The sequence below is a fragment of the Molothrus aeneus genome, chromosome 24, assembly GCF_037042795.1.
Source record: "Molothrus aeneus isolate 106 chromosome 24, BPBGC_Maene_1.0, whole genome shotgun sequence".
NCBI classification, from domain to species: domain Eukaryota; kingdom Metazoa; phylum Chordata; class Aves; order Passeriformes; family Icteridae; genus Molothrus; species Molothrus aeneus.
In genome coordinates, this window is record NC_089669.1 from 2421117 (window position 1) to 2442577 (window position 21461).

At 53.9% G+C, this 21461-nt stretch overlaps 1 protein-coding gene across 1 annotated transcript; it reads left to right on the plus strand.

Annotated features, from left to right (window-relative positions):
• The first annotated feature begins 455 nt into the window (after positions 1-455).
• MDFI (MyoD family inhibitor) lies at positions 456-20887 on the plus strand. Its single transcript, XM_066565487.1, has 4 exons — positions 456-498; positions 14058-14387; positions 19835-20044; positions 20631-20887. Exons 2-4 carry the CDS (start codon positions 14114-14116, stop codon positions 20885-20887), a joined length of 741 nt encoding a protein of 246 aa, XP_066421584.1. The 5' UTR covers positions 456-498; positions 14058-14113.
• The last annotated feature ends 574 nt before the right edge of the window (positions 20888-21461 follow it).

A 21461-nucleotide genomic window follows, 5' to 3' on the forward strand; every position in this document is an offset into this window, starting at 1 on the left:
GGACGCAGCCCCGCGCCGGGAGCTCGGCCCAGCCGCGCAATCCCAGCTCCGAGGCCGGCCCTGGAGCCACCTCCGCCTGCCCCGCGCCTCTCCCCTCTCCCGGCGCCGCTCCAGCCTCCAGCAGCAGCTCCGGGAGCGCGGCTTGGCCGCGGGTTCGCGCTCCCAACCTCTTTTTTTTTTTCTTTTTTTTTTTCTTTTTTTTTTTTAATTTAATTCGATTTTTTTTTCCTCTCTTTTATTTTTTTTTTAATTTTATTTTTATTTTTGGAAGGGATTGGCGCAGACAAAGCCCCGGAGCGGAGCCCAGCCCAGCGGCGGGGCCGGGGGATGCGGGGCGGGCGCGGGGGCGGGCGCGGAGCCCCGCGGGGCCCCAGGTGAGCGGGACGGGACCGGGCCCCGCTCCGAGCCCCGGGAATCCTCCCGCACCCATGTCCCGGCCCGGCAGCCCCCGGCCGAACCGCCCGGAGCAGCCCCGAACCGAACCGGGGCCGCCGCCAGGTACGGGGGGATATGGGGGGGATATGGGGGGAATATGGGGGGGGGAGCGAGGCTGGAGGGGGTGAGTGCTGTGCGCTCACCGGGAAGGTTTTGGGATCACTGGAAAGGCTCTGGGACCCCGGGAAAGTTTTTGAGATCACAGGGAAGGTTTTGGGTTCGCATGCAAGGTTTTGAGATCGCATGCAATGTTTCGGGATCCTGTGCGAAGTTTTGGGATCCTGGGGAAGGCTGTGAGATCCCATGCAAACTTTTGGGATCCTAGGGAAAGTTTTGGGATCCCAGGGAAGGTTTTGGGATCCCAGGGAATGCTTTGGGATCGCACGCAATGTTTTGGGATCCTGTGCAAAGTTTTGGGATTCCAGGGAACGCTGTGGGATCCCGGGAAAGGTTTTGGGATCGTGGAGAAGGTTTTGGGATCCCATGAAAGGTTTTGAGATGCCAGGGAAGATTTCGGGATGGCACGCAAGGTTTTGGGATGCCAGGGAAGGTTCCGGGGTCCCGGGTAGGTGTGTGCACAGTGGGGTGCGTGCGGGGCTCCCGGGGTGCATTTTTGGGGCACCGGCTGCAGTTTGGGGCCGCGGGGATGCATCGCTGGGCACGGGCAGGGCAGGAGGGGCGGGAGTGCGGGGCTGGGGCTGGGCTGGGCAGGGGGCAGCGTGGGGGGGGCGTCAGGAGGATTTTGGGGAGGGGGAGAACGGACGGCAGAGCGCTTGTGCGAGGGGTGTGAGCACTGAGCGTGTGTGCTCTGTCCCTGGCAGTGTTTGGGGCGATTGTGAGCATTTGAGAGTGTGTTTGTGCAGGGTTTGAACATCTGAGTGTGTGTTTGTGCAGGGTTTCAATATCTGAGTGTGTGTTTGTGCAGGGTTTGAACATCTGAGTGTGTGTTTGTGCAGGGTTTCAATATCTGAGTGTGTGTGTGTGCCCCTGGCCATGTTTGGGTGTGAGTTTGGGTGTGTTTTTGCAGGATTGTGAACATCTGAGTCTGTATTTGTGCTGGGGGTGATTGTGAACATCTGAGTGTGTGTTCATGCACGATTGTGAACGTTTGAGTGTGTGTTTGTGCCCCTGGCAGTGTTTGGGTATTACTGTGAGCATGTGAGGCTGTGCTGGTGCCCCTGGCTGAGTTTGGGTGTGAGTTTGGGTGTGTTTGTGTGTGATTGTGAACATTTGAGTGTGTGTTTGTGCCCCTGGCCGTGTTTGTGTGTGATTGTGAACATGTGAGTGTGTGTTTGTGCCCCTGGCTGTGTTTGGCTGTGTTTGTGTGTGATTGTGAACATTTGAGTGTCTATTTGTGCCCCTGGCCATGTTTGTGTGTGTCTGTGTGTGATTGTGAACACGTGAGTGTGTGTTTGTGCCCCTGGCCATGTTTCCTGTGCTGTGTTTGTGTGTGATTGTGAACATGTGAGTGTGTATTTGTGCCCCTGGCTGTGTTTGGCTGTGTCTGTGTGTGATTGTGAATATTTGAGGTGTGTTTGTGCCCCTGGCCGTGTTTGTGTGTGATTGTGAGCATGTGAGTGTGTGTTTGTGCCCCTGGCCGTGTTTGTGTGTGTCTGTGTGTGATTGTGAACATGTGAGTGTGTGTTTGTGCCCCTGGCCATGTTTCCTGTGCTGTGTTTGTGTGTGATTGTGAACATTTGAGTGTGTGTTTGTGCCCCTGGCCGTGTTTGTGTGTGATTGTGAACATGTGAGTGTGTGTTTGTGTCCCTGGCCGTGTTTCCCGTGCTGTGTTTGTGTGTGAGCTCAGCAGCTGCCGGGACCCGCCGGGATTTCGGTCCCAAACTCTGCTGCAGTTTCTGTCCCGGTGCCAAATGCAGGGAGCAGCCGGGGAGGGGGGTGGGAGTTAAACCCCCCCAGGCATGGGGGCTGCTCTGGGGGCGTTGCACGGATCAGAAATGGGCGGAAATTTGGGGGAATCCTCACAGCTGAGCCCCCCAGAGCCTCTCTGGCCCTGCCAAGCTTCACGTGCATTGAAAACTGCATTAAAAACTGCATTAAAAACCCCAGGGAGAGACTAAAACCCACCCGAGCAGGAGGCTGCAGGAGCACACCGTGCTCTGTCAGGCCAGACACAAAAGGGGGTGAATCCAGGCCGGGAGCAGCTCCCAAAACCCCCGAATTCCCCAAAATTCAGGGGCCAGGCTGAGCAGAGCGGGATCGGCACAGCTGGACCGGCCCCTGCTGGCTCTGGAGAATTCATCCTCCTGTTCTCTTCCCCCTGCTCCTGCAGCTGGACGAGCTCTGCTCCAAACTCAGCCCCAAAGAGCCCCTGCAGCAGCTGCACTCCCTGGATGATCGGCCCCGGCGTTGATTCCCCTGCATTTCCTTCCTTTTCCAGGTGGGAAATGATGAGCTGGGAATGCAGAGAGATTTTTGCAAGGGGCTCGTCCCCAGCCCAGCTCTGCTGAGCTCCTGTACAAGCAGCTGCGGGGGAGGATTTCAAAAAGTGGCTCCAAAATCGGTTAAATGCTCTGGGGGGAATTATTTTGGAGCTTTTCTGCCTTTCCTCTGGCCACAGCAGAGCTGTGGGTGGGCAGAGCGTGGTTCAGCTCCCAGGTGAGCTGGTGGCCTGAGCAGGAGCGCTGGGACCTGACTGGGGACATCTGTGAGGGCCCAGTTTGGTCTTCCCAAGCTTAAGGGGCATCAGAGGGTGCCCAATTCGGTTTTCCCATCTTGGAGGGGCATCCATGAGTGCCCAGTTTGGTTTTCCCATCTTGGAGGGGCATCCATCAGTGCCCAATTTGGTTTTCCCATCTTGGAGGGGCATCCCTGAGTGCCCAATTTGATGTGTCCCTGTTGGGGACCTCTTGTCCCTGTTCCCTGTTGGAGGGGCAGCCACGAATGCCCAGTTTGGGCTTCCAAAATTTAAGAGGTATCTGTGAGTGCCCAGTTCGTTGTTCCCAAGTTTAAGGGGCATCCATCTGTGCCCAATTTGGTTTTCCCATCTTGGAGGGGCATCCCTGAGTGCCCAGTTTGGTGTTCCCAAATTTAAGGGGCATCTGTGAGTGCCCAGGTCAGTGTTCCCTGTTGGAGGGACATCCATCTGTGCCCAATTTGTTGTTCCCAAGTTTAAGGGGCATCCATCTGTGCCAGATTTGGTTTTCCCATCTTGGAGGGGCATCCATGAGTGCCCAGTTTGGTGTTCCCAAATTTAATGGACATCCATCAGTGCCCAATTCGGTTTTCCCACCTTAGAGGGGCATCCGTGAGTGCCCAGTTTGATGTGTCCCTGTTGTCCCTGTCCCCTGTTGGAAGGGCAGCTATGAGTGCCCCGTTTGGTGTTCCCAAATTTCAGGGCCATCCATCAGTGCCCAATTCCATTTTCCCATGTTTCAGGGCCATCCCTGAGTGCCCCGTTTGGTGTTCCCAAATTTCAGGGCCATCCATCAGTGCCCAATTCCATTCTCCCATGTTTCAGGGCCATCCCTGAGTGCCCCGTTTGGTGTTTCCATGTTAGAGGAGCGTCCATCAGGGGTCAGTTCAGTTTTCCCAGGCTGAAGTGGCCTCACCTCCATCCCAAACCATCCCAAAGCCCCCTCCTCTTCCTCACCTCCCCCAGAGCTGAGTGTGAGCTGAGCAGAGCTGGCCCAGGCTTCCCTCCCCCTTTACAGTGTGGGGAGGGTGAGGGGCTCTCCCAACTCCCCCTGCCCTGCTCCAGAGCCTTCCTCCCCCCCTGCCTCCTCCTCCAGAGCCTTCATCCCCCCCGCCTCCTCCTCCAGAGCCTTCCTCCCACCCTGTCCTGCTCCAGAGCCTTCATCCCCCCCTGCCTCCTCCTCCAGAGCCTTCATCCCCCCCCTGCTTCCTCCTCCAGAGCCTTCCTCCCCCCCTGCCTCCTGCTCCAGAGCCTTCCTCCCACCCTGTCCTCCTCCAGAGCCTTCATCCCCCCCGCCTCCTCCTCCAGAGCCTTCCTCCCACCCTGTCCTCCTCCAGAGCCTTCATCCCCCCCTGCCTCCTCCTCCAGAGCCTTCATCCCACCCCTGCTTCCTCCAGAGCCTTCATCCCGCCCTGCTCCTCCTCAGGAGCAGCTCTGTGCTCCCCATCCCAAGCCCTGGCTCTCCCTCCTCCCTTCCCCGTGTGGTTTTGGGGACGAGTGTGTCACAGGGTGTCTGTCTGTCAGTCTGTCAGTCTGTCTGTCCGTCCCTGTGACACTCAGGAGCAGAGCCCTGGTGGCTTGGGCTGGAGCCAGCAGCTCTGTCACGCAGCTCAGAGCCTGGGAATTCTCTCTCCATTCCCTTTCCCAAGTTTTACAAGCCAGCCTGGCTCATTTGGATCCTCCCCCCCCCACCCCAGGCTGGGGAATAAATGGGGAAACTGAGGCACGAGGTGGGGGGGGTGGCCCAGCTCAGGTCCCCAGCTGGACACGGAGCTTTTTTTGCTTTTTTTTTGCTTTTTTTTTGCTTTTTTTCCTCCCCAAAATTTCATTCCCTGGCATCTCCAGAGATGGGCTGGGTGCCACCACAGCCCCTCCCACCCAGCAGGGACGGGGACATGGCAAAGCAAGGCCTGAAATAGCCACAGGTAGTTTGGGAGAGGAGAGCCTGTCTGTCTGTCTGTCTGTCTGTCTGTCTGTCCTGGCGATTATTTTTTAGAGGAATTAGCAGAAAACAGGAGGAAAAAACAGGATTTTTTTTTTTTGGCTTGGTGAGATGATTCTTCCTTCAGAGAGGGGGAGCAGGGGAAGCAGGAGAGGCTCTTTCCTCTTCCTCCTCTTCCTCTTCTTCCTCTTCTTCTTCCTCCTCTTCCTCCTCTCCCTCCTCCTCTCCTTCTTCTCCTCCTCCTCCTCCTCCTCCTCCTCCTCCATGTGAAGATGGACACAAATCCATCTCCAGAAGCAAAACCTGTGTTTGAAATGAGCAAGAGCTGCTCATTCCCACCTCCCTTTTCCCTTCCCAGAGGGGACATTTGCCACCCTCGTGTCCCCATCCAGGTCCCCAATCCCTGCCTGTGTCCCAGCTGTCCCAGCTCAGGGCTTGGCACACACATTTCCTTTAATTCCCTTAATTTTTTCTGTCTGTTCCCAAGGATTTTGCCCTGAGGTGTAAGAGGAGGCATGCCCAGCCCCAAACACGAAACATTCAGCCCCAAACACGAAATATTCGGCCCCAAACATGAAACATTCAGCCCCAAACACGAAATACTCAGCCCCAAGCATGAAATATTCAGCCCCAAACACGAAATACTCAGCCCCAAACATGAAATATTCAGCCCCAAACACGAAATACTCAGCCCCAAACATGAAATATTCAGCCCCAAGCATGAAATAATCAGCCCCAAACACCAAACATTCAGCCCCAAACATGAAACATTCAGCCCCAAACATGAAATATTCAGCCCCAAACATGAAATATTCAACCCCAAACATGAAATATTCGGCCCCAAACACGAAATATTCAGCACCAAACCCAAAATATTCAGCCCCAAACATGAAATAATCAGCCCCAAACATGAAATACTCAGCCCCAAACACCAAACATTCAGCCCCAAACACCAAACATTCAGCCCCAAACACAAAATATTCAGCCCCAAACACAAAATATTCAGCTCCAAACATGAAATAATCAGCCCCAAACACAAAATATTCAGCCCCAAACACAAAATATTCAGCCCCAAACATGAAATCTTCGGCCCCAAACATGAAATATTCAGCCCCAAACACAAAATATTCATCCCCAAAAGTAGCCCTGGGGTGGCCCAAACAGGGAATTCTCAGCAAAAATCGAGGCCACCTCACTCTGGAACCTTTTACTGAGGCTGTCCTGTTCTGGGAGAGGGGTAGGAACAAAGAAAAAACCCATCCAAAATCAAAATAAATGGGTTTTTTTCCTTGTCTCAGTCCTGATTTAAATGCAGGATTGCAGATCGCACGCAGCCATCCTCAAAGTGCAAAGAGCCCCTCCCGAAAAAAAGCCCTGAAAGAAACAAAAATGTATTTTTTTTACCCCACAGAAAGACCTTTTTTGCAACATTTCTGGTTTTTCTTTCCAAGTTTTTTTTTTCTTGTCAGCTCCCGAAAACGCTTGGCTGGTGTTTGTTCTTTGAGCAATGCAAAACTTACCAAGAAAAAGAAAAGAAACATGAGGAGAAAAAAAAAGGCAAAAAAAAATAAAAGCAGATTTCTGGCTTTTTTCAAAGTTTCTGGGTTTGAGCAAAACAAAGCTGGGCCTTGGGGCTGTGCTGCCCCTGCTCCTGCTCCAAATCCTGATTGAATTTCCTTGGAAAGCTCCTGCCTGGGAGCTGCAGAAACCCAAACCCTCCTCGGGGCATTTGCTGCAGTTCTGGTGATTTTGTCCCGGATTTTTCCATGCCTGGAGTTCCCCCCTCTGTGGGATGGGCACCAGGAGAGCCCCAAAATCCCTTCCCGTGCCCCAAAAAATGGGGAATTTTTGGGGTCTGTGCATGGGAGAAACCCCGGCCTACAGAGAGTTCTGGGCTCCATCTCCACAGAATATTTTTTGAGGGGAAAATCCCATTTTCCTGCCTCAGTTTCCCCACTAACTGAGGCATTTTTTTAAGGAAACTCCATGGAGCTCAGGGAAGGTGTGACGGGCCCGGGTTTCAATCTGTGCTGGGATGAAAGGGGCTGGAAAAATGCAGATTTTTGAGCAGCTCCCCTTGATCCCCTCCTCAATTAACTTTTATTTTTAAGGACTTAGGTGGGGAAAACACAATTCTTTTTCCCCCTGGCAGGACCTGTGCTGGTTTAACCCCCAAGGTTTCCCAATTACCAGCCTGGCTTGGGCCTTAATTACTCCCTGCATCATTTCTCCCTGCTCTGTAATTCCCAGAATCTCCCTGGATCTGATAGGCCTCACCTCTGCTGCTTTCCAGGCTCCAGGGATAATTGCTTTTCCTTGAGGACACCTAGGATTTCCTCCTGTGCCCTTCCTCCCATGATTTCCCAGATTTTCCATTTTTTTGGGGGAGTTCTCCTGCCCCAGCTGCTCCTCAAACTCGAATTCAATCCCAGTCTGGGTCTTTTTCCTGTTGTTTTCCCATTGTTTTCCCCCATTCTCTGTCCCCACAGTGTGTTTGGGATGGTTTATGTTGGATTTGGGATGGTTTATGTTGGATTTGGGATGGTTTATGTTGGATTTGGGATGAGGATTGGTGCTGGGAGATGAGGATGAGGAAAGGAACCTGCTCCTTCCCAGCTTTGTGTCCTGGGAAGTTTTGTTGTCCCTTTTTTCCACTCCAGGCTTAAAAATTCCCCCTTCCCCTGCAGCTCCACACTGCAATGGTGCCTTAATACCTATAAAATGTAAATATATTTACATTAAATCAGGTTTTGCTGCAAAAGGAATAATTTCTCCCAAATTGCTGCAGGGGAGATGCCCAAGATCCAGCCCAGCTTCGCTTCCCACCTGGAAAACCTTTGGCCTCACCTGGGCAAAGCTTTGGATAAACAGGAACAGCGAGGAATGCAGTCAAAAAACAAAGTGGTTTCCATGAAAAGTGACTTCCTAAATGCACAAAAAGCAAAACAAAGCACAAAAAAAAAATACCCACAAAAACCCCAAACAGCTCAGCAGGCTGGGAGTTGTTGTTATTTGTTATTTATAGAGTTTGGGTGGGAAGGGAGGGAGGGATTTTGGGGCCAGACAGGCCAGGACCAGCCGGGTCCATCCAGTCCATCCCTGCTGGGAGTTGGACCTGGGTGACAAAACCCCAGTTCCAGGTGGGTGTCCCCACAAATCCCATCCCTGCAAGGTGCTCGTGGCTCCAACCAGCTCCTGCCAAAGCAAATTAATGAGAGAATTGCTCCTACAAGGGGCTTCAGGAAAGACAAAACAGGAATTCCCTGCAAGAAGCACCTCTGGCACTGCAGCAATTTGGGAGGAATTATTCCTTACGCAGCAAAAACTGATTTAATGTAAATATATTTACATTTTATAGCTATTAAGGCACCATTGCAGTGTGGAGCTGCAAGGGAAGGGGGAATTTTTAAGCCTGGAGTGGAAAAAAGGGACAACAAAACTTCCCAGGACACAAAGCTGGGAAAGAGCAGGTTCCTTTCCTCATCCTCATCCTCAGCACCAATCCTCATCCCAAAACCAACATAAACCATCCCAAACACAAAGGGAATGGGGGAAAACAATGGGAAAGCAACAGGGAAAAAAGCCCAGACCAGGATTGAATTCGAGTTTGGACCCCAAACCACAGCTCCAGCTTTGCCTCTGGGGTTCTGGGCAGCGCAGGAAGGGAGAAGGGAACCCCCAGATTTTGCTGTGCTGTGGCTCCTGTTTGTGCTCCCTCCAGGATGCTGCTCCTGCCTTTTGTTTGTCCAGCTCTTTGGGAACGCTGAGCTCAGGAATTCCCACTGGGAGCACAAAGATCTTTTCCACAGGAGCTCCTGCATCCCCCAGAGGGATGTAGAAACTTTGGAATTTGCAGGAATTCTGCAGTTCCAGCCATGAACTTCCAGTTTCTTTCCATCTCTCCTCTCTCCTGTCCTGTTCTCTCACCCCCCTGATGGATTTTGGAGCTCCCTGGTGTCTCAGGACTTCCATGACTGATGGATTTGGACTCTGGGATTGGGGACAATAATCAGAAAATCGGCTCCATGTGCGTGTCCTGGGCTTGGCCAGAGAAAGCAGCCCCACATTTATCACTTTGCTGATCTCTGGTACCTTGGGGCAGTGCTGTGATTTATTGAGGTTATTGGTTTTGGAATGCCTCGTTACCTCTGTTCCCAAAATCCAGAGCTCTCAGCTGCTCTCCCACATCTCCCTTTTGCTCCTGCAGGACTCATCCCGGGCTCTGAGGAGGATTTGCCCTGGCCAGAAAGGGTCTGAAGTGCAGGAGTTTTGGGGAAAAGTCAGAGATGTCCCATCCCAAGGGCTGCCTGGCCTCAGGGTTCGGCCCAGGCTCCCAGTTGGTTTTAAACCTGATGGATTCAGGTCAAGCCTGGTCCTGTTCTGGGGGCAGCAGGGAGGAGGCGTCCAGGGGAGGCTCAGCTTGGCAGGGATTGGGGAATTTAAAGGAGAGGGAGCTGTGGGATGAGCCTGGTGATGGAAGGGTCTGTTCAGCTCCTCCTGTGCCAGCAGAGCTGCTGCCTCTGCCTGGGGGCGTTTGGGAGCTGCTGCTCCAGCATTTCCCAAAGCATTCCCTGTGCCTTTCCCAAAGCATTGCCTGTGCATTTCCCAGAGCGTTGCCTGTGCATTTCCCAGAGCGTTGCCTGTGCATTTCCCTGTGCATTTCCCAAAGCATTGCCTGTGCCTTTCCCAAAGCATTCCCTGTGCCTTTCCCAAAGCATTCCCACTGCCTTTCCCAAAGCATTCCCACTGCCTTTCCCAAAGCATTGCCTGTGCATTTCCCTGTGCCTTTCCCAAAGCATTCCCTGTGCCTTTCCCAAAGCATTCCCTGTGCCTGTCCCAGGGCATTCCCTGTGCATTTCCCAAAGCATTGCCTGTGCATTTCCCAGAGCATTCCCTGTGCCTTTCCCAGAGCATTGCCTGTGCCTTTCCCAGAGCATTCCCTGTGCCTTTCCCAGGGCATTCCCTGTGCATTTCCCAAAGCATTCCCTGTGCCTGTCCCAGGGCATTCCCTCTGCATTTCCCTGGGTATTCCCTGTGCCCTTCCCAGAGCATTCCCTCCTCATTTTCCTGAATATTCCCCCTCCTTTTCCTTGTGCTCTTCCCAGTGCCCTTCCCTGGGCATTTCCTCTGCCTTTCCCTGGGCATTCTCTCTGCATTGCTCAGGGCATTCCCCCTGCATTTCCCATTCCCTGTGCCTTTCCCTGAACATTCCCTCTTCATTTCCCTGAACATTCCCCCTGCATTTCCCAGAGCATTCCCTCTTCATTTCCCTGATCATTCCCTCTTCATTTCCCTGAACATTCCCTCTTCATTTCCCTGAACATTCCCCCTGCATTTCCCATTCCCTGTGCCCTTCCCAGAGCATTCCCTCTTCATTTCCCTGAACATTCCCCCTGCATTTCCCCCTGGATCCTGATGGGCAGGGAGCTGTGGGGTCTGTCCTGACCCCACACTTGCCCAGCTTCTCCCAGCCCCTCCCTGGGTCCTTCCCCACCCCATCCCCGCATTCAGCCCGTGGGATGTGAGGCTGTGTGAGGCAGGGAAGGATCAGCTCACCCAAACTTCATTCCTGGCTATTTCTGTCCCTCTCCTGGCCAGCTTGTTCCCGGGGGAGTTAATTTAATTGCCACCTTCCTCCCTGCCTGCCTGTGGTTGTGTGTGAGCCCTTGTGCAGGGTAATTACAAGTGTGAAGTGGGCACAGCAGGGATGAGCCTGGGCTCCATCCCAGTTGGAGAACAGCCTGGGTATCCCTGTGGATCCACCCAGCCAGGGCTCCAGCCTGTCCCTGTCCCCAGGAATGGGCACAGAGGGGCAGGGACGTGTTGGGGTCTCTTGCTGCTCACAGTGACCCCAAGGAAAGTTCCTGAGTCTCTTTTCCCAGCCCAGTGCTTGAAGAAGGAGTCAGGGCTCTTCATTTCTCTGTCTCAAAGTTGTTTATTGTTCCTTATCTATAAAAATTTTTCTCCTGCCCTGCCCAGGTCCATCCAGCAGGACAGTTCCAGGCACTCTGCCTGCCCCCAGGGCAGGGTTATGTCTTTATACTAAAAACTACCTGTACAATGTTTACAATTCCTTTACAATACCCATCACCTGTGTTAGACAGTGAGCTTCTACTCTAAACCAATCCAAAAGTGCCACCATCACAGCAGGAGATGGAGGCCAAGAAGAAGAAGGAGAAAGGCTGGACATGCCCAGTTCCCTCCATCTTGCCCCCTGAACCCCCACACCAAAACCCCAAAATCTACTTTTCCACCCTGTGATAACTTCACTAATATTCTACCTAAACTGTTGTGGCCTGCTGATCTTCATCTAAGGTTGGTAATTTGCTCCATGGATCATAATCAAACCCACAGGGGCATTTTGGGCTCTGTGCCAGGGTCTCTGAGCCCCCTGGCAGGGGTCTGGGCTGCTCAGGACAGCCAGAGGGATGTCCTGGGTCCTGACACTGCACCTGATTTTCCAGCCCTTTTTCCTACAGGGAAGGGGATCTGGGGGTGATTTTCTGAGGGGTTTTAAGCCTTGAACACACTCAGGACATCTCACAGCAGAAACCAGAGCTCAGGGTTCACCTCTGCCTCCACTCACAGCTCTTCATCTCTGGCATCCTTGGGATGAGAGATCTCTTGCTTTTCCCCAAAACTCCTGCACCCCCAGCCCCTTCATGGCCAGGGCAATCATCCTCATGATCCATTTCCCACACTCATGATCCATTGATCCATTTCCCTCATGATCCATTGATCCATTTCCTCATGATCCATTGATCCATTTCCTCCTGATCCATTTCCCACACTCATGATCCATTTCCCTCATGATCCATTGATCCATTTCCTCTTGATCCATTGATCCATTTCCTCATGATCCATTTCCTCATGATCCCTTGATCCATTTCCCTCATCATCCATTTCCCTCATGATCCATTTCCTACACTCTGATCCATTGATCCATTTCCTCCTGATCCATTTCCTCATGATCCATTTCCTCCTGATCCATTTCCCACACTCATGATCCATTGATCCATTTCCCTCATCATCCATTTCCCTCATCATCCATTTCCCTCATGATCCATTTCCTCCACTCTGATCCATTGATCCATTTCCCTCATCATCCATTGATCCATTTCCCTCATGATCCATTTCCTCGTGATCCATTTCCCACACTCATGATCCATTGATCCATTTCCCACACTCATGATCCATTGATCCATTTCCCTCATGATCCATTTCCCACACACATCCATCAGGATTTCACCTCTGCCTTTGGATCAGGGCTGGGCCATGCCGGAGGCTGTGGATTTAACTCACCCCCTGCTCTCCTCACCTCTCATTTTGCTCTGGGCTTTCCAGAGCCATGGGAATGGCTTTTCTCCCATCTGGTGCTCACACTCCATTGGGATTTGGAGCCAATGCTGTTGTGCAGAATTCAGCAGGAGCTGCTGGGTTTCCCTTGGTTGAGCCCCAGAATCTCCTCAGCTGTGAGAGCTCTATGTGAGCAGGGCTCTGTGCTGGGATGAGTTTTCCTTCCCAAAAAAACCCCCCCTGTCTCAGGAGCTCCAGCACCCCAGGCTGGATCTGCATGCTGGGGAGGGCAGAGAGGGGAAACTAAGGCACGTGGGTGACTTTGGAGGGTGTTGTGGAGCAGAGCAGCATCACCCCAGGCTGGTTGCAGCATTTCCAGGCTCCTGCTGATCCTGGGGTGCAGCTGGAACCCCCCAGCTTCCCTCGTTTTCTCCTTTCAATAATATTGATATTTAATTATCCATAATTGCTCCTCCTTACCTCCCCACAGCTCTGCTGTGTGGGACCCTGGTTTTAGGGAGGATAATGAAGCATCCCAGGCCTTTTTCCCCCCCTCCCCTGCCCTCCCTGGCTGCTTGCAGGGCTCCTGTTCCAGCCAGGGCAATTATGGCTCTGTGCTCTCCCTCCCTCTGCCCAGCCTATAATTTAGTTTTATATAAAGCGTGTTCCAGCCCCTGTTGTGCAAGACCTCGCTATTCTGGGGGATGGGCAGAGGGCTGGGGCAGCGTGGCACGGCCCTGAGCCCCCCCCCGGGCACCCCTGGCACCCCAAATTCCCCATGGGAATTCAGTAGCTTTGAAGGTGATCCTGCCTCCTCCTGCCTTTCTGCAAGGGGGTGTTTGGCACCAGGATTTCTCCCATGGGGCATAACTCAGCTCCTTGCAGGATTTTCCTGCCCCACGGGGGGCTCCTGCAGGGGTTGGTGCTGCCCCAGAGTGCAGGAGGATGAGGGAGGTGGCAGCCAGCTCTGGCAGGGCACACAGTGGCCCTTTCATGGAAGGGGGATGAAAAATCCAGCTCTGGCCGCTGAGTGTAACCAGATCCCTTGGCTTTTTGGAGAAGGAATGTGAGAGCTCAGGGAGGCTGTTTGGGATGGTGCTGCAGCGGGGGGAGCAGCTGTGGGGTGGTGCAGCCCCAGTGCCCGTCCTGGGCTGCCCAAACGCCACGTGGTGCTTCCCTGGGGTGGCATCTCTTGGGTTCATCCCTTGGGTTCATCCCTTGGGTTCACCCCTTGGATTCGTCCCTTGGATTCGTCCCTTGGGTTCGTCCCTTGGATTCGTCCCTTGGATTCGTCCCTTGGATTCGTCCCTTGGATTTGTCCCTTGGGTTCATCCCTTGGGTTCATCCCTTGGGTTCATCCCTGGGTTCATCTTTGGGTTCATCCTTGGGTTCATCCCTTGTGTGGCATCCCTTGGGTTCATTCCTCAGGTTCATCCCTTGGCTGCATCCCTTGGGTTCATCCCTCAGGTTCATCCCTCAGGTTCATCCCTTAGGTTCATCCCTTGGTGGCATCCCTCAGGTTCATCCTTTGGTGGCATCCATTGGGTTCATCCCTTGTGTGCATCCCTTGGTGACATCCCTTGGGTGACATCCTTGTGTGCTGTGTGACACAGGGGAGCCCAAACCTCCTGCCCCGAGCCATGGGCAGTGTCTGGGGCAGGGCTGGGAGCTTGGCTGACCCAGGGCTCAGCTCTAACCCCATTTTCAGCTCCAACCCCTTTTCTCTTGCAGAGGTGCCTGAGCCCTCCCTCCCTGCCCCGAGGGGTCCCCGGTCCCTCGCCCGCCCCATGGTGCCAAAGAAGGAGAAACCCCTGGAAGGTGACAAATCCCCGAAACGCCTGGAAGGTGACAAATCCCCAAAACGCCTGGAAGGTGACAAATCCCCAAAACGCCTGGAAGGTGACAAACCCTCGAAAGCCCTGGAAGGTGACAAATCCCCGAAAGCCCTGGAAGGTGACAAACCCCCAAAGAAGGAGAAAGCTCTGGAAGGTGACAAACCCCCGGCAGTGCTGACAAAAAGCCCCCGGGCCGAGCTCTGCGGTGCTCCTGAAGCTGTGACATGTGAGTGTTGCCCTCGGGACTCATCACAAAGCAGGGCAGAGGTGGGAGCGCGGCTCCTCCTCGCTTTGTTCCTCCCCACATCAAAGCCTGAACCGAGCCTGAGTCACCTGGAGAGGTGAAAGGGAAGGGCGGCTCCCGGGGTGGCTCCCGGAGCAGCTGGAGCTGCTTGGGAAGGGTTGGGGTTCTCTGGGGGGGTGTGGTGGGAAGGGGGATGAGCCTGCCTGGGAAAGGAGCATCCCCCAAAACCCCAAATGGGTGGAAGCTCCCCAGTCCCTTTACAAGGGGTGTTAGGTGGATGGAAGCTCCCCAATCCCCTTCCAAGGGGTGTAAAGTGGATGGAAGGGGACTGGGGAGCTTCCGTCCAAGGGTTGCAAGGTGGATGGAAGCTCCCCAGTCCCCGTCCAAGGGGGGGAAAGTGGATGGAGGCTCCCCAGTGGGATGAGGGTGGCTGGGAACGGGGCTGCCCCTCCAGGGAGCAGGCAGGGAAGGGGAGAGTACGGGAAATGCAGGCGCTGCAGTGAGGAGAGCAGAGCACAGTGAGAAGAGGAGAGCTCAGTGAGGGGAGCAGGGCTCAGTGAGGGGAGCAGAGCTCACAGGGAGAGCAGAGCTCAGTGAGGAGAGCAGAGCTCAGTGAGGAGAGCAGAGCTCAGTGAGGAGAGCAGGGCTCAGTGAGGAGAGCAGGGCTCAGTGAGGGGAGCAGAGCTCACAGGGAGAGCAGAGCTCAGTGAGGGGAGAGCAGAGCTCAGCGAGGAGAGCAGAGCTCAGTGAGGGGAGAGCAGAGCTCAGAGGGGAGAGCAGAGCTCAGTGAGGGGAGAGCAGAGCTCAGTGAGGGGAGAGCAGAGCTCAGTGAGGAGAGCAGAGCTCAGAGGGGAGAGCAGAGCACAGTGAGGAGAGCAGAGCTCAGTGAGGGGAGCAGAGCTCAGTGAGGAGAGCAGAGCTCAGTGAGGAGAGCAGAGCACAGTGAGGAGAGCAGAGCTCACAGGGAGAGCAGAGCTCAGAGGGGAGAGCAGAGCTCAGTGAGGGGAGCAGAGCTCAGTGAGGGGAGAGCAGAGCACAGTGAGGAGAGCAGAGCTCAGTGAGGAGAGCAGAGCTCAGCGAGGAGAGCAGAGCTCAGAGGGGAGAGCAGAGCTCACAGGGAGAGCAGAGCTCAGTGAGGAGAGCAGAGCTCAGTGAGGGGAGAGCAGAGCTCAGTGAGGGGAGAGCAGAGCTCAGAGGGGAGAGCAGAGCTCAGTGAGGGGAGCAGAGCTCAGCGAGGAGAGCAGAGCTCAGTGAGGGGAGAGCAGAGCTCAGTGAGGAGAGCAGAGCTCAGTGAGGAGAGCAGAGCTCAGCGAGGAGAGCAGAGCTCAGTGAGGAGAGCAGAGCTCAGCGAGGAGAGCAGAGCTCAGTGAGGAGAGCAGAGCTCAGTGAGGAGAGCAGAGCTCACAGGGAGAGCAGAGCTCAGTGAGGAGAGCAGAGCTCAGTGAGGAGAGCAGAGCTCAGCGAGGAGAGCAGAGCTCAGAGGGGAGAGCAGAGCTCAGTGAGGAGAGCAGAGCTCATAGGGAGAGCAGAGCTCAGAGGGAGAGCAGAGCTCAGAGGGGAGAGCAGAGCTCACAGGGAGAGCAGAGCTCAGCGAGGAGAGCAGAGCTCAGAGGGGAGAGCAGAGCTCAGTGAGGAGAGCAGAGCTCACAGGGAGAGCAGAGCTCAGCGAGGAGAGCAGAGCTCAGTGAGGAGAGCAGAGCTCATAGGGAGAGCAGAGCTCAGAGGGGAGAGCAGAGCTCAGAGGGGAGAGCAGAGCTCTCGATTCCCGCGGCTGAGCCCTCGAGCAGCATCTGCGAGCTGGGCCGGCTGCCCACAGACATTCTGCACGCCTGAGTCACAGCACAGCCCTGCACGGCCCCCTCCCCAGCCCAGCCCAGCCCCTCACGGGCCCCGGGGCTGGGAGGGATTGGGGCACCCTCCTCCTGGTGAGCAGCCTCACCTCTGCTGTCCCCGCTCCTCACCGCGCTGCTCTTGGGGGGGGGGGTCACCATTGGTTTTTGGGGGTTATTCCCATTTTGGCAAGCCCTGGGGAACACATTTAGGCTCTCCCATGGGATGGGGGCATTGCTGTGCCAGCCTGGCTCTGGAGGAACCAGGCAGAAAAGGCTGGAGGGTGCAGGGTGAGGTCTGTGCCCACCAATGCCAGGATTGGCCCCTCTGAGCTCAGCTCTGTGCTCAGATCCAGTTTTGCAGCATTTTGGAGCACTGGCGTTGCAGGTTTGGCATTCTGTGTGTTGAGCCTCAGGCAGGAGCAGCAGACCCAGGTGGCCACAACATTCCAAGCCCTGGCAGTGGCTCGGGGAGGGTCCGAGCAGGGGGACCCCGGTGATGCTGCCCTGGGACAGCCTGAGGGGATCCAGGAGCATCACCTCCATGGGAAACCCAAAGTTTTGGGTTTCAGGTTACAGGTTACAGACATACAGGAGGTTTTTGGTTATTAAAGAGCTGTAGACAGGCAGTTTTCCCCAAAATCCTCCTTTCCAGGCCTGGTCCCCCCACTCCTGCATTACTGGGGAGCTGAAGGTGCCTCTTTTAGCAAAGCTTTGTCCTCGTGTCTTAAAGGCCGTCCTAAAAAAATTGGAAGCTATTTTCCCTAACTTTGAGGGGGGCATTCCTGGCTGCCTTTGGCTGCCCCTGGCCGGAGCCAGAGCGTGATTTTGATTTACAAACAGTTTAATCTGAGGAATGCAGCGAAATGGGGAGCGCCAAGTGCATCCTGCTGCAGTCCCAGGCAATCCAGCTGCTGCCCCAGGCTGCTGCTGCTGCTGCTCTTGGCTCAGCCCCTGCCCAGCTCCCTGCAGGCTCAGCCCCTTCCTGGCACAGCTCTGGGCACCTCAGGGCACACACAAGGCAGGAGAGGGCACTGCATGAGGGCACATAATGAATGAACACGCCGTGAGTGTCGCAGGCATCTTTTCGTGAAAAATCCTTTCCTTAGGATTTTTCCTCCTGAGAAGCTGAGAGGCTTCAAGAACAAAATGTAAACATTGATTGTCTGCTGCTGTGGAATGCAACAGGTGCATCTGGGATTGGGCTCATGGGGTTGTTTGTAATTAATGGCCAATCACAGCCCGGCTGGCTTGGACACAGAGCCCGAGCTACAAACCTTTGTGATCATTCTTTTCTATTCTTAGCCAGCCTTCTGATGAAACTTTTTCTTCTGTTCTTTTAGTGTAGTTTTAATATAATATATATAATAAAATAATAAATCAAAGCGTCTGAAACATGGAGTCAGATCCTCGTCTCTTCCCTCAACATAAGACCCCTGTGAACACGGTCACACATGAGATTTTTAGGAAGGGGAGACAATCCCAGTTTTATCCAAGACCTGTTTTGTGTCTCCCCAGTCCCCCACTCTCCTGCTCCCAGCCCACTCTTCCCGCTCAGCTCTGGTTATTTTAAGTTCCCAGCGGGTGTCAAAGACCAAGCTCCCACTTTAACCTCCCTCTGCAGCCCAAGCCCAGCTCAGCCTGGTCAAACCAGCCACTGGCACCATCCACTTGTGTCTTTCACCTTCAATCTGCTTTATTTTCACCTTCCACCCTCTTTATTTTCACCTTCCGTCTGTTTTATTTTGGTGGATGCAGGACAGGGGCCGCCTGTGCCCTGCACAGAAAGCAGCTCCTGTTCCCTGGTGCCAAGAGGTGCCTTTGCCCTCGAGCCTCTGCCCTGAATCATCCCTTGTTTACTGCCATGGGAGAGGAAAAGCAAAGTTTGGCTGAAGCACCACCAGACAGGGTTTTATTTATTTTATTTTATTTTATTTTATTTTATTTTATTTTATTTTATTTTATTTTATTTTATTTTATTTTATTTATTTTTTATTTTATTATATTTTATTTTGTTTTATTTTATTTTAATTTTATTTTAATTTTTATTTATTTTATTTTATTTTTTAATGTTATTTTTTATTTTTATTTTATTTTATTTTTATTTTTTACTTTATTTTATTATTTTCTTTTATTATTTTCTTTTATTTTTATTATTTTATTTTTTAATTTTTATTTTATTTTATTTTTATTATTTTATTATTTTTATTTTATTTTATTTTATTTTATTTTATTTTATTTTATTTTATTTGTGGCCTTACTGAGGAGGATGATGGCTGCTGGAACCTTGTGCTGGTTCCCAGTGCTCTCCCAGGTGAGGATGAGGAGGCAGCGTGGGGACAGCAGGCAGGAGCGAGGGCTCTGGCAGGACACGGGGCTGCAGCAGGAGAGGCTGGAGGGAGGCACAGCCACAGAACTGAGTTATTTTCCTCCTCCTGCAGAGAAGTTCAGCCAGAGGTTGCAGAGACCTCAAGGAAGTGGCCGGTTCCTGCAGGCTGGGGAGAGGAGCGGCTGCTCTGCAGCGATGCCTCATCTCCTGTGGCTCTGCAGAGGGCAGTGGGGACACTCAGGAGCCCTGTCCAGCTCTGTCCAGCAGCCTTGGTGGCTTCATCCCTCCTGGCCCTGCAGGAACATCTCCTCCTTCAGGTCTTCCGATGAGTTTCAGCCCATCCTTCCTGACAAATCTTCATTTTTTGGTGGTTTTCCATCCCTTTCTCTCTCTGCAGCCTTTGCCTCCTTCCCTCCAGCCGCCTTTTCCACACCTCCTGTTCCATCTCCCTCACAGAATCACAGAATCACAGAATCACAGAATCACAGAATCACAGAATGATGAGGTTGGGAGAGACCTCTCAGATCATCGAGTCCAACCTGTGCCCTCACGCCTCAACCAGACTCCAGCAATTGCCATGTCCAGTCTTTATTTAAACACATCCAGAGGTGGTGATTCTACCACCTCCCTGGGAAGAGCATTCCAGTACTTTATTATTCTTTTGGTGAAAAATTTCTTCCTAATATCCAACCTGTACCTTCCCTGACGTAGCTTGAGACCATCTGTGGTGGTGCTCACAGGGGTCCCAGGACGAGGGAAGAGATGAGAATGTTGACTCCATGTTTCAGAAGGCTGATTTATTATTTTATGATTTTATGATATATATTCTATCAAAAGAAAATGATATACTAAAACTATACTAAAAGAATAGAAGAGAGGATTTCATCAGAAGGCTAGCAAGGAATAGAAAGGAATGAATGATAATAACATCTTGTGACTGACCAGAGTCCAAGACAGCCGGATTGTGATTGGCCATTAATTAAAAACAACCACATGAGATTAATCAAAGATCCACCTGTTGCATTCCACAGCAGCAGATAATCATTGTTTACATCTCGTTTCTGAGGCCTCTCAGCTTCTCAGGAGAAAAAACCCTAGCAAAAGGATTTTTCATAAAATAGATCTGTGCCAACCATCCCCTTGGACCATCCATCCTCCAGCTCACCCCGTGTCCAGCTGGGGACTCGATTCCCATTTTCCCCCAGGATCTGGGCACACATTTCTCCCTGTGGAGAGGACAGGGGTGGTAACACTCTGCTTTTCCCTTCCAGGCCAGCCCCAGGTGGGGTCACCCCTGCAGTCCCCAGGTCCCTGCACGCAGCTGCTGCCCAACGGGGAGGCGGGGAACGGGATCTGCCGGGCTGTGCCAAAACCACCCCGCAAGCTGCAGCCACACCACTCCATCAACAGCCAGGGCAGCAAGAAGAGCAAGGGCAGCTCCAAGTCACCCTCTTCCCACATCCCCATTGAGGCGCAGGAAGGTACTGCTGAACCCTGGGGGTCTCTTTCCAGCTGTTCTCCTTGGGCCCCTCGTCCCTTGGGATCTCTTGGGTGGCATCCTCTGAGCCCTCCAAGCCTGTCATCCCTTGGGATCTCTTGGTGGCATTCTCCAAGCCCTGGGCCCCTCATCCCTTGGGATCTCTTGGGTGGCATTCTCCAAACCCTGGGCTCATCATCCCTTGGGATCTCTTGGGTGGCATCCTCTGAGCCCTGGGCCCCTCATCCCTTGGGATCTCTTGGTGGCATTCTCCAAACCCTGGGCTCATCATCCCTATGGATCTCTTGGGTGTCACCCTCCAAGCCCTGGGCCCCTCATCCCTTGGGATCTCTTGGTTGACACCCTCCAGGCCCAGTGGGACCCCTGGACCCTCCTGGCAGCCTCTGCAGGGTGGATGCTGAGTGGGGCCATCTCCTGTCCTCCAATTTCGGTTTCTCTTGAGGGCTGGGTGTTGATGGGGACCCTCTCCTGACCCCTTTTCCCCTCCCTTCCATGAATTCCCGAGGGAGAATTTCCACCCTCGGATGCTCCCCTAGCCTGACCTCGCCTCACCCCGTGTCCCTCCCCAGATTGCTGCGTCCACTGCATCCTCTCCTGCCTCTTCTGCGAGTTCCTGACCCTGTGCAACATCGTGCTGGACTGTGCCACCTGTGGCTCCTGCACCTCGGAGGATTCCTGCATCTGCTGCTGCTGCTGCAACTCGGGCGAGTGCGCGGACTGCGACCTGCCCTGCGACATGGACTGCGGCATCATCGACGCCTGCTGCGAGTCTGCCGACTGCCTGGAGATCTGCATGGAGTGCTGCGGGCTCTGCTTCTCCTCCTGAGGGCCCCTCTGGCCAGGGGGAGCTGCACCAGGAGCCCCCAGCTCTCCCACAGCGGGGAGGCTCTGGCTGATCCCCTGGGAGACCTCGCGGAGGAAGAGGAGGAGGAGGAGGAGAGTGAATCCCCCGCTGGAATCCTTGTCCTTGGAGCGTGTCCTGCCCCAGGAAGGGTGACACGGGGCCACGGGGGCTCTGGTGGTGTCCTGGCCTGCTCTACCTCTGCCAGCACTGGGGGACAGTGGGAGCTTCCTGCCACCTGAGCCGAGAGCAGGAGTGCCCGTCACACAGAGCCACCCCAGCACTGGGGACAGCCCACCCTGCAGAGCCACCCTGGGGACAGCCACCCTGCAGAGCCACCCCTGCACTGGGGACAGCCTGTCACACAGAGCCATCCCAGCACTGGGGACAGCCCATCCTGCAGAGCCACCCTGGGGACAGCCACCCTGCAGAGCCACCCCTGCACTGGGGACAGCCTGTCACACAGAGCCACCCCAGCACTGGGGACAGCCCATCCTGCAGAGCCACCCTGGGGACAGCCACCCTGCAGAGCCAACCCTGCACTGGGGACAGCCTGTCA